The sequence below is a fragment of the Labrus mixtus genome, chromosome 8 (genome assembly GCF_963584025.1).
Source record: "Labrus mixtus chromosome 8, fLabMix1.1, whole genome shotgun sequence".
Lineage (NCBI taxonomy): Eukaryota > Metazoa > Chordata > Actinopteri > Labriformes > Labridae > Labrus > Labrus mixtus.
Window position 1 is genome coordinate 5,027,771 of NC_083619.1, and position 14,319 is coordinate 5,042,089.

Sequence of the window (14,319 nt, forward strand, 5' to 3'; positions counted from 1 at the left end):
CAGAGACTATTTTGAAACTTCAAAGCCAAAGGGCATACTGCACGATTTGAGGCCAATTAAGAGCCAATTTTTGAATCTTAGGACTGAGTCTGAAGTCGGCCTGGATTTCAGCCCAATCACGCGTTGTTGGTCGTGCAGTGTGCGGAGAGGGCATGACGGGCGATCGCGGCCCGATCAGCTAAATCCGGTCGCATGATTTTCAGGCATGTTTGAAATTTCTGGTCATACGACTGCACACACTCGCATGGTGCGGGCACAGCCAAGAGACTATTACCTGACTTCCTGGATGTGGAAAATGACAGACAGCATCTGATATCACCATGGCAACAGCTGGCATGCCTGTTGAATGTGCATTGCCCCTCGTGTCATCAAAAGAAATGTTGGCAGGTAATATCTGGAGACCTCCAGCTGAATATTGTTTTATGATTTAGCTGTTAGTTATCGTGTGTGTGTGTGTGTGTTAGAGAGAAAGTGAGTGACAGAGACAACTGTAATACACATAGATCTGACCTCTCCCTCCGTCTTTGGAAGCTTTCTATTGACAATCGTCATGACCCATCTGGAACAGTTTGAGCGCTCAGGTCGTGCCAGACAATCGGGTCATACATTGTGAGGACATAAATTGTATTCTTTGGTTGAGCGATGTAAACAAATTAGCCGGTATTTTTAGTTTTTTTTTTTACAGTCCATCTTCATCCATCAGTCAGTTTGTGACAGGTTCTCATTCAGCCGGCAACATGCATGGCCAACCTCTCTCTCTACTTTCTTCAACTAGCAATACAATGAAAAACACAACACAGTGTTTGGCCATTTAACTCTTTTTTTTTCTGTGTGTGTCGCCAGACATGGTATCAGCTTTGAATGTGTCCAATTTCCCCTCTTCCTTCCTTCAGCTGAAGGTGATATTGCCCATCTCCGCTGGCTGACAAAGTGACCCGTCACATCAGCGTCTTGAGGAGTGGGAACGAGTGAAAAGGGGAGCCAGGGGAACCAGCAGACTGGCTGTCTCCACAGCTGTGTGCATACCGCTGTTTAGAGTAAGACTGTAATTGACTCTTTATCATCATAATGATCCCGCAGCGAAAGAGAGGGAGCCCTAATCCCCCGTTACTCCTCAACGCTTGTTTTCCAAGCATAAATTCCAGAGGAGGATTTCCACATATTTAGGTAGAGTTCCCACGGAGGAGAGGGAACGTGTGATTGTGTTCCTAATGGTATTCACTGTGTTTCTCTCTTTCTTTTCTTCTCTTTTCCTTTCAAGTTTTCCTCCTTGCGTTGCTTTTATTTTCGGCCTCGTTCTTCTCAACAAGTTGTGTCGGGGGAAAACTATCTTCTTGATAAGTTATGATTGGAAAAACAAGCTCCATGTGCCACTGCTTACAAGCAGCATAATGTTTCAAAGTACGCTTGGACAGGATTGCGAGATACAATTATTTTGGCTGTTTTGTTTATGACAGAGTTTCAATGTTTGAACAGCACCCAGATATTACCCCGAGCAGACGTTTGTCTAATAATCCTCTCTCGTCTTTTGGCCAAACCAAGACAGAGAGACGTCTGTAGCTGAAGGCAATTATCGTTTAATGATTTTCTACTTTTTCCTCCTCCAGGAGCCATTAGCCTTGCACGCACCTGAAATTTACAGGGAAGAGACGTGTGTTTGTGTGTGTATTTGTGTGTGCTTCGTTGTAACAGGAGACAAAAGTATAACTCAAGGACTCAAACTCAAACATTACCTTCTATCAAAGATGACTGAACGGAAAGAGTGTTTAAGGAGGAGAATAAATCAAAAAAAGATCCAGTTATGAATCACTTCAAAACTTTAACGCTGGAAGTCATGCAGCTCAAACATGCATTAGACTCAACGCTGTTTTTATATTAACATGGTGAGTTTTATCCATGTTGCCTAAAATAAAAAGCTATGAAACACTTTTGTTTTTATTATGACTGACCTACGGCCTCCTCGGGGGTCCAGTAGCCTGACGTGTCACAGATGCGAGGTGAGGTCGCTTCGTGGGCGTACTGGTGGAAAACACCGTCCTTCTCACAGTCTCCACAGCTGATAGCAGATCCATGAAGGGAGGAGCTAAGACAGAAAGGACACAAAAAGTGCTCATCAGGAGTTATCACCTCTTTTTTATTAAGGACCTACAAGGTCTACAAGTCCTACAGGAGATAAGATCACATTTTATTGTCCGTTTGCACAGAAATTGTTTGTCTTGCATTACAAGCTCAGAAATCCTCGCATCCCAATCCAATCACATCACAGTCAAAAAGACCGAACATGAAAACAGCATAAGTTATATTTAAAATCACAGAAGTTCAGGAATGACATAAATATATAAATAATGTTAGGAGATTGTCCATGAAAAGTGCTCACAGTCCATGTGCAGCCCAGGTCAGGTACATTAATGATTGGAAATGTGTGGGGTGGAGTTTGGCCTGCCTCTACTCTACTGTTTGTTCAGCAGAGATGGAGTGAGTAAAAATAATAATAATTGAATAGTTATAAGACCAACTGCCTTTTTTTTTTACTTTGACTGGATAAAGCAGGACAACTGTAGGCAGACAGAAAGAAATAAGAACTGGCCGTTATATTGGAAAATATTTAAAGGGTTATTGTTGAGGTAATGTGTGATAAGTCTGTCCCGCCTCCTCTGGCCACTTGTCTTGAATTGAGAAGTCTTTTCAACCAAACTAGAACTCCACACGGTGTATTTACTTAAAAGTATACGATGTGTTCTTTAAATGCATTATTATGAACAAACGAAGGAGAAAAGTTATTTGAAAGTGGCAACGCTCGCCTGGTCTGCTTCACTATGTAATAATAATAATAATAATAATAATAATAATAATAATACATTTAATATGTAACGCACTTTACATTTTTGCAAAAAAATCTCAAAGTGCTAGAGGGAGAAAAAAATTGAAATAAAAACAAATTTAATCAACTAAGTAACTAACGAAACTAAAAGCACAAGCAGAAGGCTTCTCTGAGAGGGTTTCTCTGCATCTGAGAGGGAGAGTGTAGGACGGAGTTTGGCAATGTTTCTGAGGTGGTAGAATGAGTTTTTGCACATATGTTTAATGTGGGCTTCAAAGTTCAGTTGAGGGTCCATTTTGATGCCGAGATTTGTGACGGTTGGAGAGAGGTGGATGACTTGGCCAGAAAAGGTGATGGTGGTTATGGGGGATGACTTGATCTGGTGTGGGGTGCCAAGCTGTGTTGTATCCCAACACAGCACTTGCAATGGCGGCTAAATTTCAATCCTGTCATGTTGCCTGCATTGGGTGAAGGTGGCAGCTGCTCACAAAGGACACAGTCCACTTTTCAGATTAAAAAAAAACACAGAATTGTATATAGTAGCACGCATTCATACCTCTGATGGAGTGTTCCTCGTAAAGGTGTCAGCCAATAAACAGAGACAGAATCCAGACTCTGGTCTGTGACTATGGGGGGCAGAGGGATGGGTGCAGGGGTCCGGTCCGTCAGCCACTTCTGGTAGACCAAGTCAAGATAACAGTGCATCCGGGCCACTTGGTTGGGAGTAAAATGGTTGGTGCAGTTGTCATCTGATGAAATGGAACAAAAAAGGAAATGCATCGATCAGGTCTGAACACTCCATCTGTCTTCACACAACTGGAAACAAAGAGGTTTATTACAGACAAATGGAGAGAGAGGGAGAGAGAACAGCCCTAGTAAACCTTTGAGAGTGTGATTCTACTAATATAAACCAGAAACGTTCAAGTTTCATAGCTCATGGGATAAAGAGACGGGAAATGTTTGGAGGATTCAAGCCCAAAGCCGCCGCTGCGAGGACTAAAGCCCCTTCACATTGGGACGCACAACAGTAACCACTAGACTATCCAGTAGGGAGTAGCAGAGAGAACTCCCATGATTCCCCGCTAGCCTCGACATCATCCTTTGTTAGCCCCCTTGGCGGCAGATTTTTACATACTGCTTTTTTTTTACTTAAAGCTTAAGTCTGTACGGCCTAAAGCATCAAAATTGGTTAAACATACTCACAAAAAAATCACATTTGAATGACTGATTGACTGTAGAGGAAGAAAAAATGACCCCCGATGCAGCAAAATGGAGTATCGCCTATGATTAATTTGGCTTCATAGGGTAGCCAATCAGGTCTTCACAGACATTTCGAAAGAGACAAAAAGCTTTGATGAGTCTTGCACTTGCTTTTGTTGTTGTGTATTACATCTGTCAGGGAATAGATAACTTACATGCTTCACATCTGTCCCTTTAGAAAAAACACATGATTTGGATTAAAGACTGCTGAAACCACAAACCATGTGTGTCTACTCCTACTGAATTGAGTCTCAAATGAAAAAGGTCTGAGTCTTATTAAGCAGGAGGATGTTACATAGTTTTACAATCGCTGTGTTCATTTTGCCCTCTACGGTGACTTAGTGAGTTATTTCAATGACTTATTAGCTAACTGGTTGTGTGTGTCATTCACTCTTTTCAACATGTCTGACAGTCCACGTGCTGTCCACTAAACGTCAGGATAGTGAAGGATGTTTTCTGTTTGCTGTACCTGTGTAACTCATGTAATTGCTGTAAGGTGTGTCCTGGTACGTTGTGACTCCACAGGTATCGTTGACGGCCCCGGGATCGTGGCAGGCTTTGGATTTGGGTGTGGGTGCAGTGTCGGCACACAGGTCTCCTGTCTCCATAGATGGTGTGGTCTCCTACAAGTTGAGAAAATGATCACAGAAGAGTTCACATCTCTACCAGGTAGGAAAGTCTACACTTTATGGATGGCAAAGGAAGCGCTAACAGACACTCCCCTCCTAAAAATGTTTCCGGATACAATTCATTGTTTGTCCAACTATAACTAGACTTTTAAAATGCATGTGGCTGGGGCGCTGGTGGCGCAGTGGTTAGTGTGTGCGCCCCATGTATGGAGGCTGTCGTCTCAAGTGGGCGGCCCGGGTTCACATCCCACCTGTGGCTTCCTTCCCGCATGCCATTCCCCACTCTCTCTCTCCCTGATTTCTGACTCTATCCACTGTCCTATCTCTCCATTAAAGGCACAAAAAGCCCAAAAATAAATCTTTAAAATGCATGTGGCTGCTGTCGCTCAACTGGAAGGTCAAGAGTTGGATCCCCAGCTCCTGCAGCCACATGTCCAATGTGTCCTTGAACCCCAAATCGCTCCCACTGCTTCGTCAGCTGCATACAGATGTACATGAATGAGATTAGCTAATCCTGATGGACACACTTACATAACAACCTCTGCCATCAGTGTGTGAATGTGTATGGGTAGATGTGACCTGCAGTGTAAAAAGTGCTAAAAAAGACTTAAAAAAGTGCTATACAAGCTCAAGTCCATTTACCATTTACAATGTCAACATTGTCAACAAGTCAAATTTCCTGCAGTCTGACTAACACACCAAGATAATGCGGTCGGGGTACGATTAACTCTTGCATGTATACGCCTCAATGCCTAAACTAGACTTGTATCCAGTTCTGTTCATTCTTTAAGTTCCCGTGCCGGGCTTTGACCCTGAAGTCGAACAGCATCAATACGAGGCACAGCAGAAGGCGTCTGTTTGCACATGTCACTATGAGCTAGAGGGTTAGCGTGCATTGCATTTGTACCAAAAGTAAAGCATAGAGAATGTGTGAAATGTACAGAGCTGTAAAGTCGGCCATGTTTTCACCTTTCTGCATACAACCAGTTTACTGCTTGCTGTGGCAAGGTCAACAAGAAACATGTCATATAGCACCTAGAGATGGGGTCGATCCAATATCGGTATCTGGTCCGATATTGACATAATTTACGTATCAGATATCGAACTGATAGCGCAGATCCACATCACCATTCCAGAAAGATGGTTGGGCACTTTCTTTCATTCCCAACTCGCACAGTCTCGCTTTGAAGACATTCAGACTCAACTGTAAGTGTCCACAAATTGTCTCCATGACGACGTTCAGACGAGATGGAACACCTTCTACGTGATCAAAAGTACAATTCTTACACTTAAGTTTCAAAGATTTAATTTGAAAAACCTTGCAGTTGTTGCTGCTTCCTGTTTGTATTTGAAGCCAGCACAATGCAATGCAATGCCGGGTTTACTACAGCTTCTTGTAGCCTTACAGATAATACCAACAACAACAATAAAACTTTATTAAATTAGTTATGATAAAAAAAAAAAAAAGATATCGGAATCAGTAACAGTACATATTTATCAGAATCGGATCGGAAATGAAAAAAAGTGGATCGGTGCATCTCTAATAGTAACTAGCTAAAAGGGTCAATATCGCCACCTAGTGTATCGGAGTCAGTCATGCTTCTGTCAATAAAACGATTCTCTCCTGGTGTTTGTTTACTGGGACAAAGACAGTCATCCAACTGTATGGCCTAATCAAGCTTTAACTGGAGCTGGACTTAACCGTGCATGCACACGTACTAACTGAGAAGAGGAGTATATTTAACAGGCCTACCTGACATGGGTCATCACAGGAGTCTCGCTCGCTCACCCCCTTAAACACATGGTACAGTCCCAAGATGTGGCCCATCTCATGGATCATGGTGTTGTGGTGGCCCATGGTACCAAAGTAGGATGGGTTCAGCACCATCCCGCCTGAAAACAAACATCAGATTCACGGTTTAGTACATAATACTTTTTAGATGTGTCTTTTAAAAAGACAGTGCGTACATGTTCAGATCTGTAACCCAAGCTGGATTTTTGTAATTAAACTTTAAAAGCCACATACACAAAAAGAAAAGTAGTTTTTACATTTTATTTTTGGCTTTTTTTGGCAAGACATTTTACATTTTTTAATTCTAAACCAACAGCTTTGTGTCTCTTTAACTGAAAGTTCAGCCTCCACCACAGCATGCTGGCATTTTGCAAAAGAGAAACAGGCCAGTTCAGTAATAAGACAAGGAAATGTGACATTACAACCAATTAGGAATGAAGTAAAACTTAAGTGCTTGAAACCAAACACAGAACAAACACAATGGCGATGTGGTTTTGGAGGGATTTGGGCCATTTTTGCGCACTTTGAATACAAAGGAATGCTCAAAAGACTCTGTTAGTGGAAGCAAAACAGTATTTCCATTTTTTTTTTTTTTTTTAATAAAATGTTTAAATATATGAAGATCATGTTCCTGACTGAAAAGTATCTGCTGCCCCAGGTGCAGCGCTTCAGCTCAACTGTTAGCCAGGAAGCATGCTAGCAAGATTTAAAATCAGTAGCATAGAGTACAGTTGACATAAAGGAACAAATAATTAGACAATATGATGAAGGATAAGACCAGCTAGCCAGCCCCGTATCAACAAACACTTTACTTGTACTCCACATGACAAAATCTACAGACGCAACACGGCATGCAGCACAGTAATGGTTTAATATCCATTATCTTGTTTTCATGATGGTGGGAAGCCAAAATCGTAATTGAAACTGAAACTCCATTAATTTCCCAGCCCTACAGCATGCTGTCGAATGCGTAATGACTGAAGTCCGTAGTGAAATGTTTATAAGTTAATGGGATGAGATGGTTAGATGTAATTCATAGTTTCAGAGGTGCAGTGTGCTTCTTGCAGCTTGTGTGTTAAAGGCGTTATTGTGTGTCTTTCATAGGATGAGGTGTAAGTGATTGCTTATACTTCATGTTGTAAATAAATGTTTCCCTCTGTTTTTAGACTCGAATAAATCTGACTTAATGTTGCAATGAGATGTCAGTTTGAATAAATTGTTAACTAAGGCTTTTTGACTGACTCAGCAGACACCATTGAGCCAATCAGAATCAAGTATTAAAGGTCCCATATTCTGCTTTTTCTGGTTTTATATGCCCTTTAGTGTGTTTTCCATGTATCCTGTGCATGTTTAGGCACATCTATTTGCAAAAATTCAAAGTCTGCGGAAACGCGGCTTCTCCTACGTCCTCCTGTTAGCTGTAGCATTAGCTGCATGTAACGCTCGGTTCTAGCCCCCCTCGATAAAAATGTGTCAGTGCGACGTCTTGTCAGTGTGAGATCACTGATCTAAGTCCATTGGCTCGTTGTGGCAAGCCCAGCATGTTGAAATTTCCAAGAAGCGTGCTCAGCAACCTACCAATAACGACAGAGCAGATCGGCGGACCAATCAGAGCAGACTTGGCCCACGTGGGGTCTAACAGTGTGGGCACAACAGAGTGTAGCTGACGGACTCAGAGCGTACAGGGAGCAAGGAGGAGCAGTACATGAAAACAGACACTTTTTTCAGACTTTAACTAATGTGAACGTACAAAAGTAGGTACATAGATTAAATATACAAACCCCAAAAAGGGCATAATATGGGCTCTTTAACACACACCATTGGTAGGCTTTAAAAAATAAAAATGATACTGCACAACAATAACTGCTGCATGAATGTGTATCTTCAAAGTGTTAAAGCTATCTGTATCACGTGATGCATAGAGATCTACACTCTGAATTTGGGCTGACGATAATCACTCTTGTGCTATTTGATCACATGCTGCAGTTGGCCCCTCGCTGAGCTTACAGGTTGTTTTTGTGCCTTTAAGTTGGTCTGTTGGTCATTACGAAGCAGGATTTCTCAACAGATCTTAATGAAATTTGATAGAAAGTTAGTACATGCACCATGAACATCAAGGGATTTGGATTTTTTTTTTTTTTTTTGGCATGGATCTGAACACAATGTTCTGTTTTAATTATTTCTTAGGAAGGCAAAGATGATGCTCTCTGGTGCATGTCTGCTGATGTGCCGTCTCCTGTGAGTGAAGCGATTCTTCAGTGTTTAAACGCAAATCAGATGTTGATTAAAAGTACATAACATGTTGTATTAAAAACGGAATTAAAAAGGAGAAAATCACTTAAAAGTAACCCAAAAACAGTGAAAGCCCTTCTTCAGCTGCCTCGAGTCAGGATACATGTTTTTTTTTTTTCGCAGCATGCTGATAGTCAAAGAATCCAAACCAGACTTGGTAGTTATTGGTTTTCTAATAAGAAACAGCGTGTTTAGTGGTGAAGACATCGAACAATGAAGACATTAAATACACACACTCTAAACAACGAGGCCTCCGGAGACGACTTGTCATCCTCTAACCGGTTTTTAAACAGGGACAGATGTCGAGCAAGTGAAACAAATCACATGAGGGAGACATTGAGCGCAGAACTCAAGTCAACAGTTTACTTTGAACATATATCATCCACTCAGACGATATAAATGGTTACAGTAAAGTCTCCTGTTTTAATAAATATCTACTTAGCGCTCATACACATTCAATAACTCATCATAGTCATCGCTTCTTTTTGTCTCTGAAGAATAAACCGGACGAGATGTTATCACTACAGGAGCTGGAGTCTGTCCCTCTGCTGGGCAGAATGAATACCGTGTAAATAGTGAGAAGGGGGATTCAATATCTGACTAAATGATTTGATTGCTCTGTGCTTCACTCGCTCCTCCTGTGGTGGTCGCCAGAAAATGCGTCTGTGCAAGTATTGCTGGAGGAAGCAGTGTCTTCCCCTTTTGGAAAAATGTTTGTACTTTTTTGTAGCGTCTAAATGTCTCGTCTTTGTGCTTGTTTGTAGAGTTGCTTGCTTGGCCTTTGCCCACTAGGCGGAGCTATATATTTGTTTGTTATGTGCATGCTCTGTTTATTTAAGAACGGGAGTTTTGGCACGCTTCCGGAGTACTAAATTGTCAATACAAACATGCTCCCCAGGCTGGCAGCGCCCCTATTTAACATATTTTCCCTCCTCATGAGGTCATAACCATGCATTTAAAGAAAGACACTGTGGTATACTGTAAAGTAAATACAACCTGTGGAGTGCTGGACTTATTGAAAGACTCCTAAACTAAAGTCAAGGAGTGACCAGTGATGGTGGGCGACGTTGACTTAGTCGGTTTGTACTTCACAACTTTCACCACAGGCTGAGAGTTCAACTACCGTATTGGATCTAGTAGGAGTGCAAACTCCACTCAGTGAAAAATGTAGGCTTCCAAGAGAGCTACAGAGCTGCATACAATCTGCAATGTGTGGACTTTGCTGAACCCATTGGATAACACCTCTTTTCCCTTTAGGACACTCTCCAAAAACAGACTGTGTTTTATGTACTGGTGCAACGTTTATTCCGGATTTGATGTTAATTGCAAAGTAGAGGAAGGGGGAGATAAAACATAAAGGAGCATGACTTCTTCTTCTCTGTCTGTTAAATGCTTTTGTAGATATTGACCACTCTGCTTTCACAGTTCTTCTTTTGTGCTTTGTTTATCTATTGACGCTCAATTCATTCGTTCTGAGAAAACAATCAGTTTGGCTTCATCGTTTTTTGAAATCTTGACAGTGTAATGTAGCACACCCACATCGGCCTGAAGATCTGATTTACTCAGCTGTCCCTTTAAAACGAGCTAAACTGCAACTTGGTCCCATAATTAGTTTAATTCTGTCAATATGGCACCTCTACTTCTACATGCTAATGCTATCTTAACACCCCAATTTTTGATAACTATTCACTGCTCACAAGTGTTGTAGTACTTGAAATTGGTCTTGGTCGCAAAACCACTTTTTTAAGGTCTCGTCTTGGAATCAAAAGCATTTTTCCTCCTTCTTGTCTCGGTCTCAGACTGGGCAGACTCCGTATTTTAAATGAAGACCGGTTAAGACCCCACTGACAGGCTATTTTTCCACATCATAACTGTGATTAGAAAGAAAACCTTCCTGGTGTTACTGTCAAAGTGAGTGACACACTCCCTGCACATAAGCTGATGATTTTTCATTGATATTCATGGCCTTGGTCTTGCCCTGCCTTGGACTTGCCTTGGTCTCGAACCCTAAATGTCTTGGTCCCATTTTCATATCCATCCCGGTGAACTAAGGGGGTTCATACATTTGTTGACATTTATAATGAGAATGCGCTCCATGGTTTCAATGATTTGAAACTGTCTCATATTTCACCAATCTCATCCTTTTTTCTTTATATTCATATACCTTCATCCATGAAGGCTTATGGACAATAACTCACTCATCTAACCTTTGTATTCTTTTTTTGAGAGCAGAAGATGAAAGAGCGGTGCGGTTTCTAAACTGTACGTTCTTTTCTGTTGAAGTTGAGCTTGTTCTATTGCACAAGTATGGACTGATGCTCTACTATGAAGCACTACATCGGAGAAACTTTGCTTGACTCTGGGAGGATTTAGTCATCAACTGTGATGTCTAAAGATCCAGATCAGCGGCAGATTCATTTCATTTACATTCATCAGCCTTACCTCACTCACTCACTTACTCCATCTCTGAGCAAGATCAGCAACATGCAGTTTGTATGACACGTTCCAGTGATATATGCTCTCCCCAGTTTGAGTAATAAGATGCTCCTGTCCCTGAACTCTTGTATCTCACTTAGGAGAGCAGAATCAAGCATGAGGAGAGTTGCACCGATATACTGTTGTGTTCCTTTGTGTAAATAAAGAGGAAGTAAAAAGAGAGATTGCGACGTTCAGGCCCAGTAGCAGTTCCTCTCCCTGTTAGACTACAAATCCAGCCATATTGGACTATGTGTGTACCATTTAGATTCTGCTCTATGTGCAAGGTCATTTGTGATCCTTATGTCTACTGAGTGTTAAAACGATAACACAACTACACAGCACCTTTGTCGAAAAGTCTTTCATCGTACTTTTCACACATAAGATAAGGATATGAAACCAACCCTAGCTCACCTTGATGAACTAACTGTTAAAGAGGAAGACGCATTTTACACATTCTGTTGGTTAAACAGACTTGAGCTTTCTTCCAGTGAGATGTTTTAGGGCCCTAACACACCAAGCAGACACCGAAGAACTAGTGGCCACGAAGGCCACCGGTGGCGTCGCTTCTTGTCTTGACCAAAAAGTTGCACTAGAACACACCACAAAGACTAAAGCCGGCGGCCGACCACCACATACGTTCTGGTGCATGCGTGATAGGCAATAACTCTCTCAGTCTGTTGTTATGATACGAGAAGACCATTTTAGTATCTGATAAAATGCCACTGGCGTTGTGAGCCCTTGGTCTTTTCGACAAATAAGGAGAAACCGCACTAATAGGGGAAAGCATGGATACTACAGCGGCATGCTCAAGGGGCTTTCCTGAACCTGTGTCGAGAGCTGGAGATAAATGAAACCTCCAAACAGCCAATCAGAGAGATTCCTCTCACCGACCACCGACACCGATTCGAATCGGCCAAAAAAAGGCAGACGGGTGGCGACAGGGCCGGACACACCGCAAAAAACTAGGGCGACAACCGCTCACCGACGGTTCAAATAGGGCCGATGGCCGACGTTTGTCTTGGTGTGTCAGGGCCTTAAGAAGAAGATTTTTTTTGTTTATAATACAGGAAATACACAACCAACAATCAGACTAAACAGCAACACATACGTATCAGTACCAGCTACCAATTTCCAGACTTTGTTTGTTGCACCATGACTTGAACCGGTGACCCTCCAGTTCCACAACCTCATAAACTGAGCTACTGCCGCCCCCAGGATAAATGCTTCCACTGACGCCGTGGCATAAATGAATAAATAACAGCTGGCAATCAGTAATGACTTTAACAATGGTAAAGAATCCACACGAGTGTTTATTTGTTGGGTTGATCAGTCTTTTCCAGTGGAACGGGCACTAATGATTGGAAGGAGAAAGAGGCAGTGTGCCGGAAAAATCTCTAATTGCTCTCCTCATCTCGTTTGGTTATTTTAAAAAAAAAGAGGTCAAGGGATGGTGGGCTAGGGGAGAGGTGTTAAAGTTTGCTGACAGGTGAGATTTTATCTGTAATATACAGTCATGTGACGTAATGTTTCCTACCTTGGTGGGTAAGAGCTTCCTTTGCCCACGGCCAAGTTGCAGCTCCTGCCAGCTCCTCACGCGCTGAGTTGCTTGCAAAGAAAACATTGAGTGTGTCCGTGCCACTCAGCTCAAGCTCCTCCTTCAGCTCCTTCACACTCATGTAGGCTCTATAGGGAGAGAGAGAGAGAGAGAAAACATGAACATTTCTGAAAGCATGTTTTGCTCTGATAAGCTTTACAGCTAATAGTAAAAAAGTAATGTTCGATGCCTGCCATAAACATTCATAAAAACAAACAGAGCAGTAAGTCCAAAATGTTAAGAGTCCCTTTTAATCACAGTGATGTTGAGAAATTATAGGCGCTATAACTTTGAGTAGTGTGGCCGTCCATACAAATGGTTTCGCATTAATGTAGAAGAGGACCCACCCCCTTAAAAAAGAAAGACTGACTTTTCTGGATACCACTTCCCAAGGTAGAACAAAGCACAACATAACTTTAATGGAGGAGGGTGAGCTGAAAAATAACTTATTTTAATGATGTTAGAAGATACATGACATATGTAGATGATTGGTCCCCTAACTTTAAAATTGACAGACTTTTAAACACCTTTCAATTTCTGTTTGACTTTTCTATTTCTCCCTATGCTTCATGTATCTCTCAGTGTGTAAAAGTCAAAGGTGAGAATGGTATTGATGAAAACTTTGCCTCATTGTAGTTAATCCTGTCTGTTAACACCCAAGTCCACATTTGGTGACATCATGATCTTGATTTCCAGAGATTAATAAGGCAGAAGACTTCCCTTTCGGAGAAACCTTAAATTTTCACTAGTTTTTGTGTGATCCAAAAAACAACTTAAAACAGTAATTTGGAAGTAATATGTTTTTATGAAACGGCTGTGGATCAGTGGTAGAGGTCGGTCGTCGCTCAACTGGAAGGTCGGGGGTTCGATCCTCAGCTCCTGCAGCAACATTACTGATGTGTCCTATGGCATTTTAACCCCAAGTTGCTCCCACTGCTTCATCAGTGGAGTGTGAATGTGTATGAATGGATTTGTTTCTTCTGATGGACACTTAACACAGCAGCCTCTACCATCAGTGTGTGATTGTGTAGATGTGACCTGTGGTGTAGAAGTGCTTTGAGTAGTCAGAGGACTAAAAAAGTGCTATACAAGCTCAAGTCTGTTTACCATTTATCACCATCCTTCACAAACTAGACATAAACTAGAGAAACTACACTTGTTCTACCTCTGGGTAGGAGTATCTACATTTTAGGAGCCCAAGTTCCTCTACTAATGAGAAAGATGTTACAACAGTTGACTGTCTTATCAGACAGTGAAAGAGTTTCCTCTTCATTGGAGAGCTTTGTTCAGGATTGATTTAGCAAAGCTTTGCAGTTTAAGCAAATAAAACTGCTAGCATAGTTTTCTCCTCCATTGTGACGGAGCGGCTCCGTCACTGACTGCAGTCAGCGCACACACGCTGACACACACTGACACACACTGACACACGCTGACACACACTGACACACGCTGA

General features: G+C 41.9%; 1 protein-coding gene across 1 annotated transcript in view; it reads right to left on the minus strand.

Annotated features, from left to right (window-relative positions):
- Positions 1 to 14,319, minus strand: part of pappa2 (pappalysin 2) — a 106,836-nt gene that overhangs the window by 66,816 nt on the left and 25,701 nt on the right. The window contains exons 5-9 of the mRNA XM_061043888.1: positions 12,807 to 12,955; positions 6,464 to 6,603; positions 4,551 to 4,704; positions 3,378 to 3,570; positions 1,950 to 2,083 (exon numbers count right to left, since the gene is read on the minus strand). Coding sequence (XP_060899871.1) covers positions 1,950 to 2,083; positions 3,378 to 3,570; positions 4,551 to 4,704; positions 6,464 to 6,603; positions 12,807 to 12,955 — 770 coding nt within the window. The remainder of the gene's footprint in view (positions 1 to 1,949; positions 2,084 to 3,377; positions 3,571 to 4,550; positions 4,705 to 6,463; positions 6,604 to 12,806; positions 12,956 to 14,319) is intronic.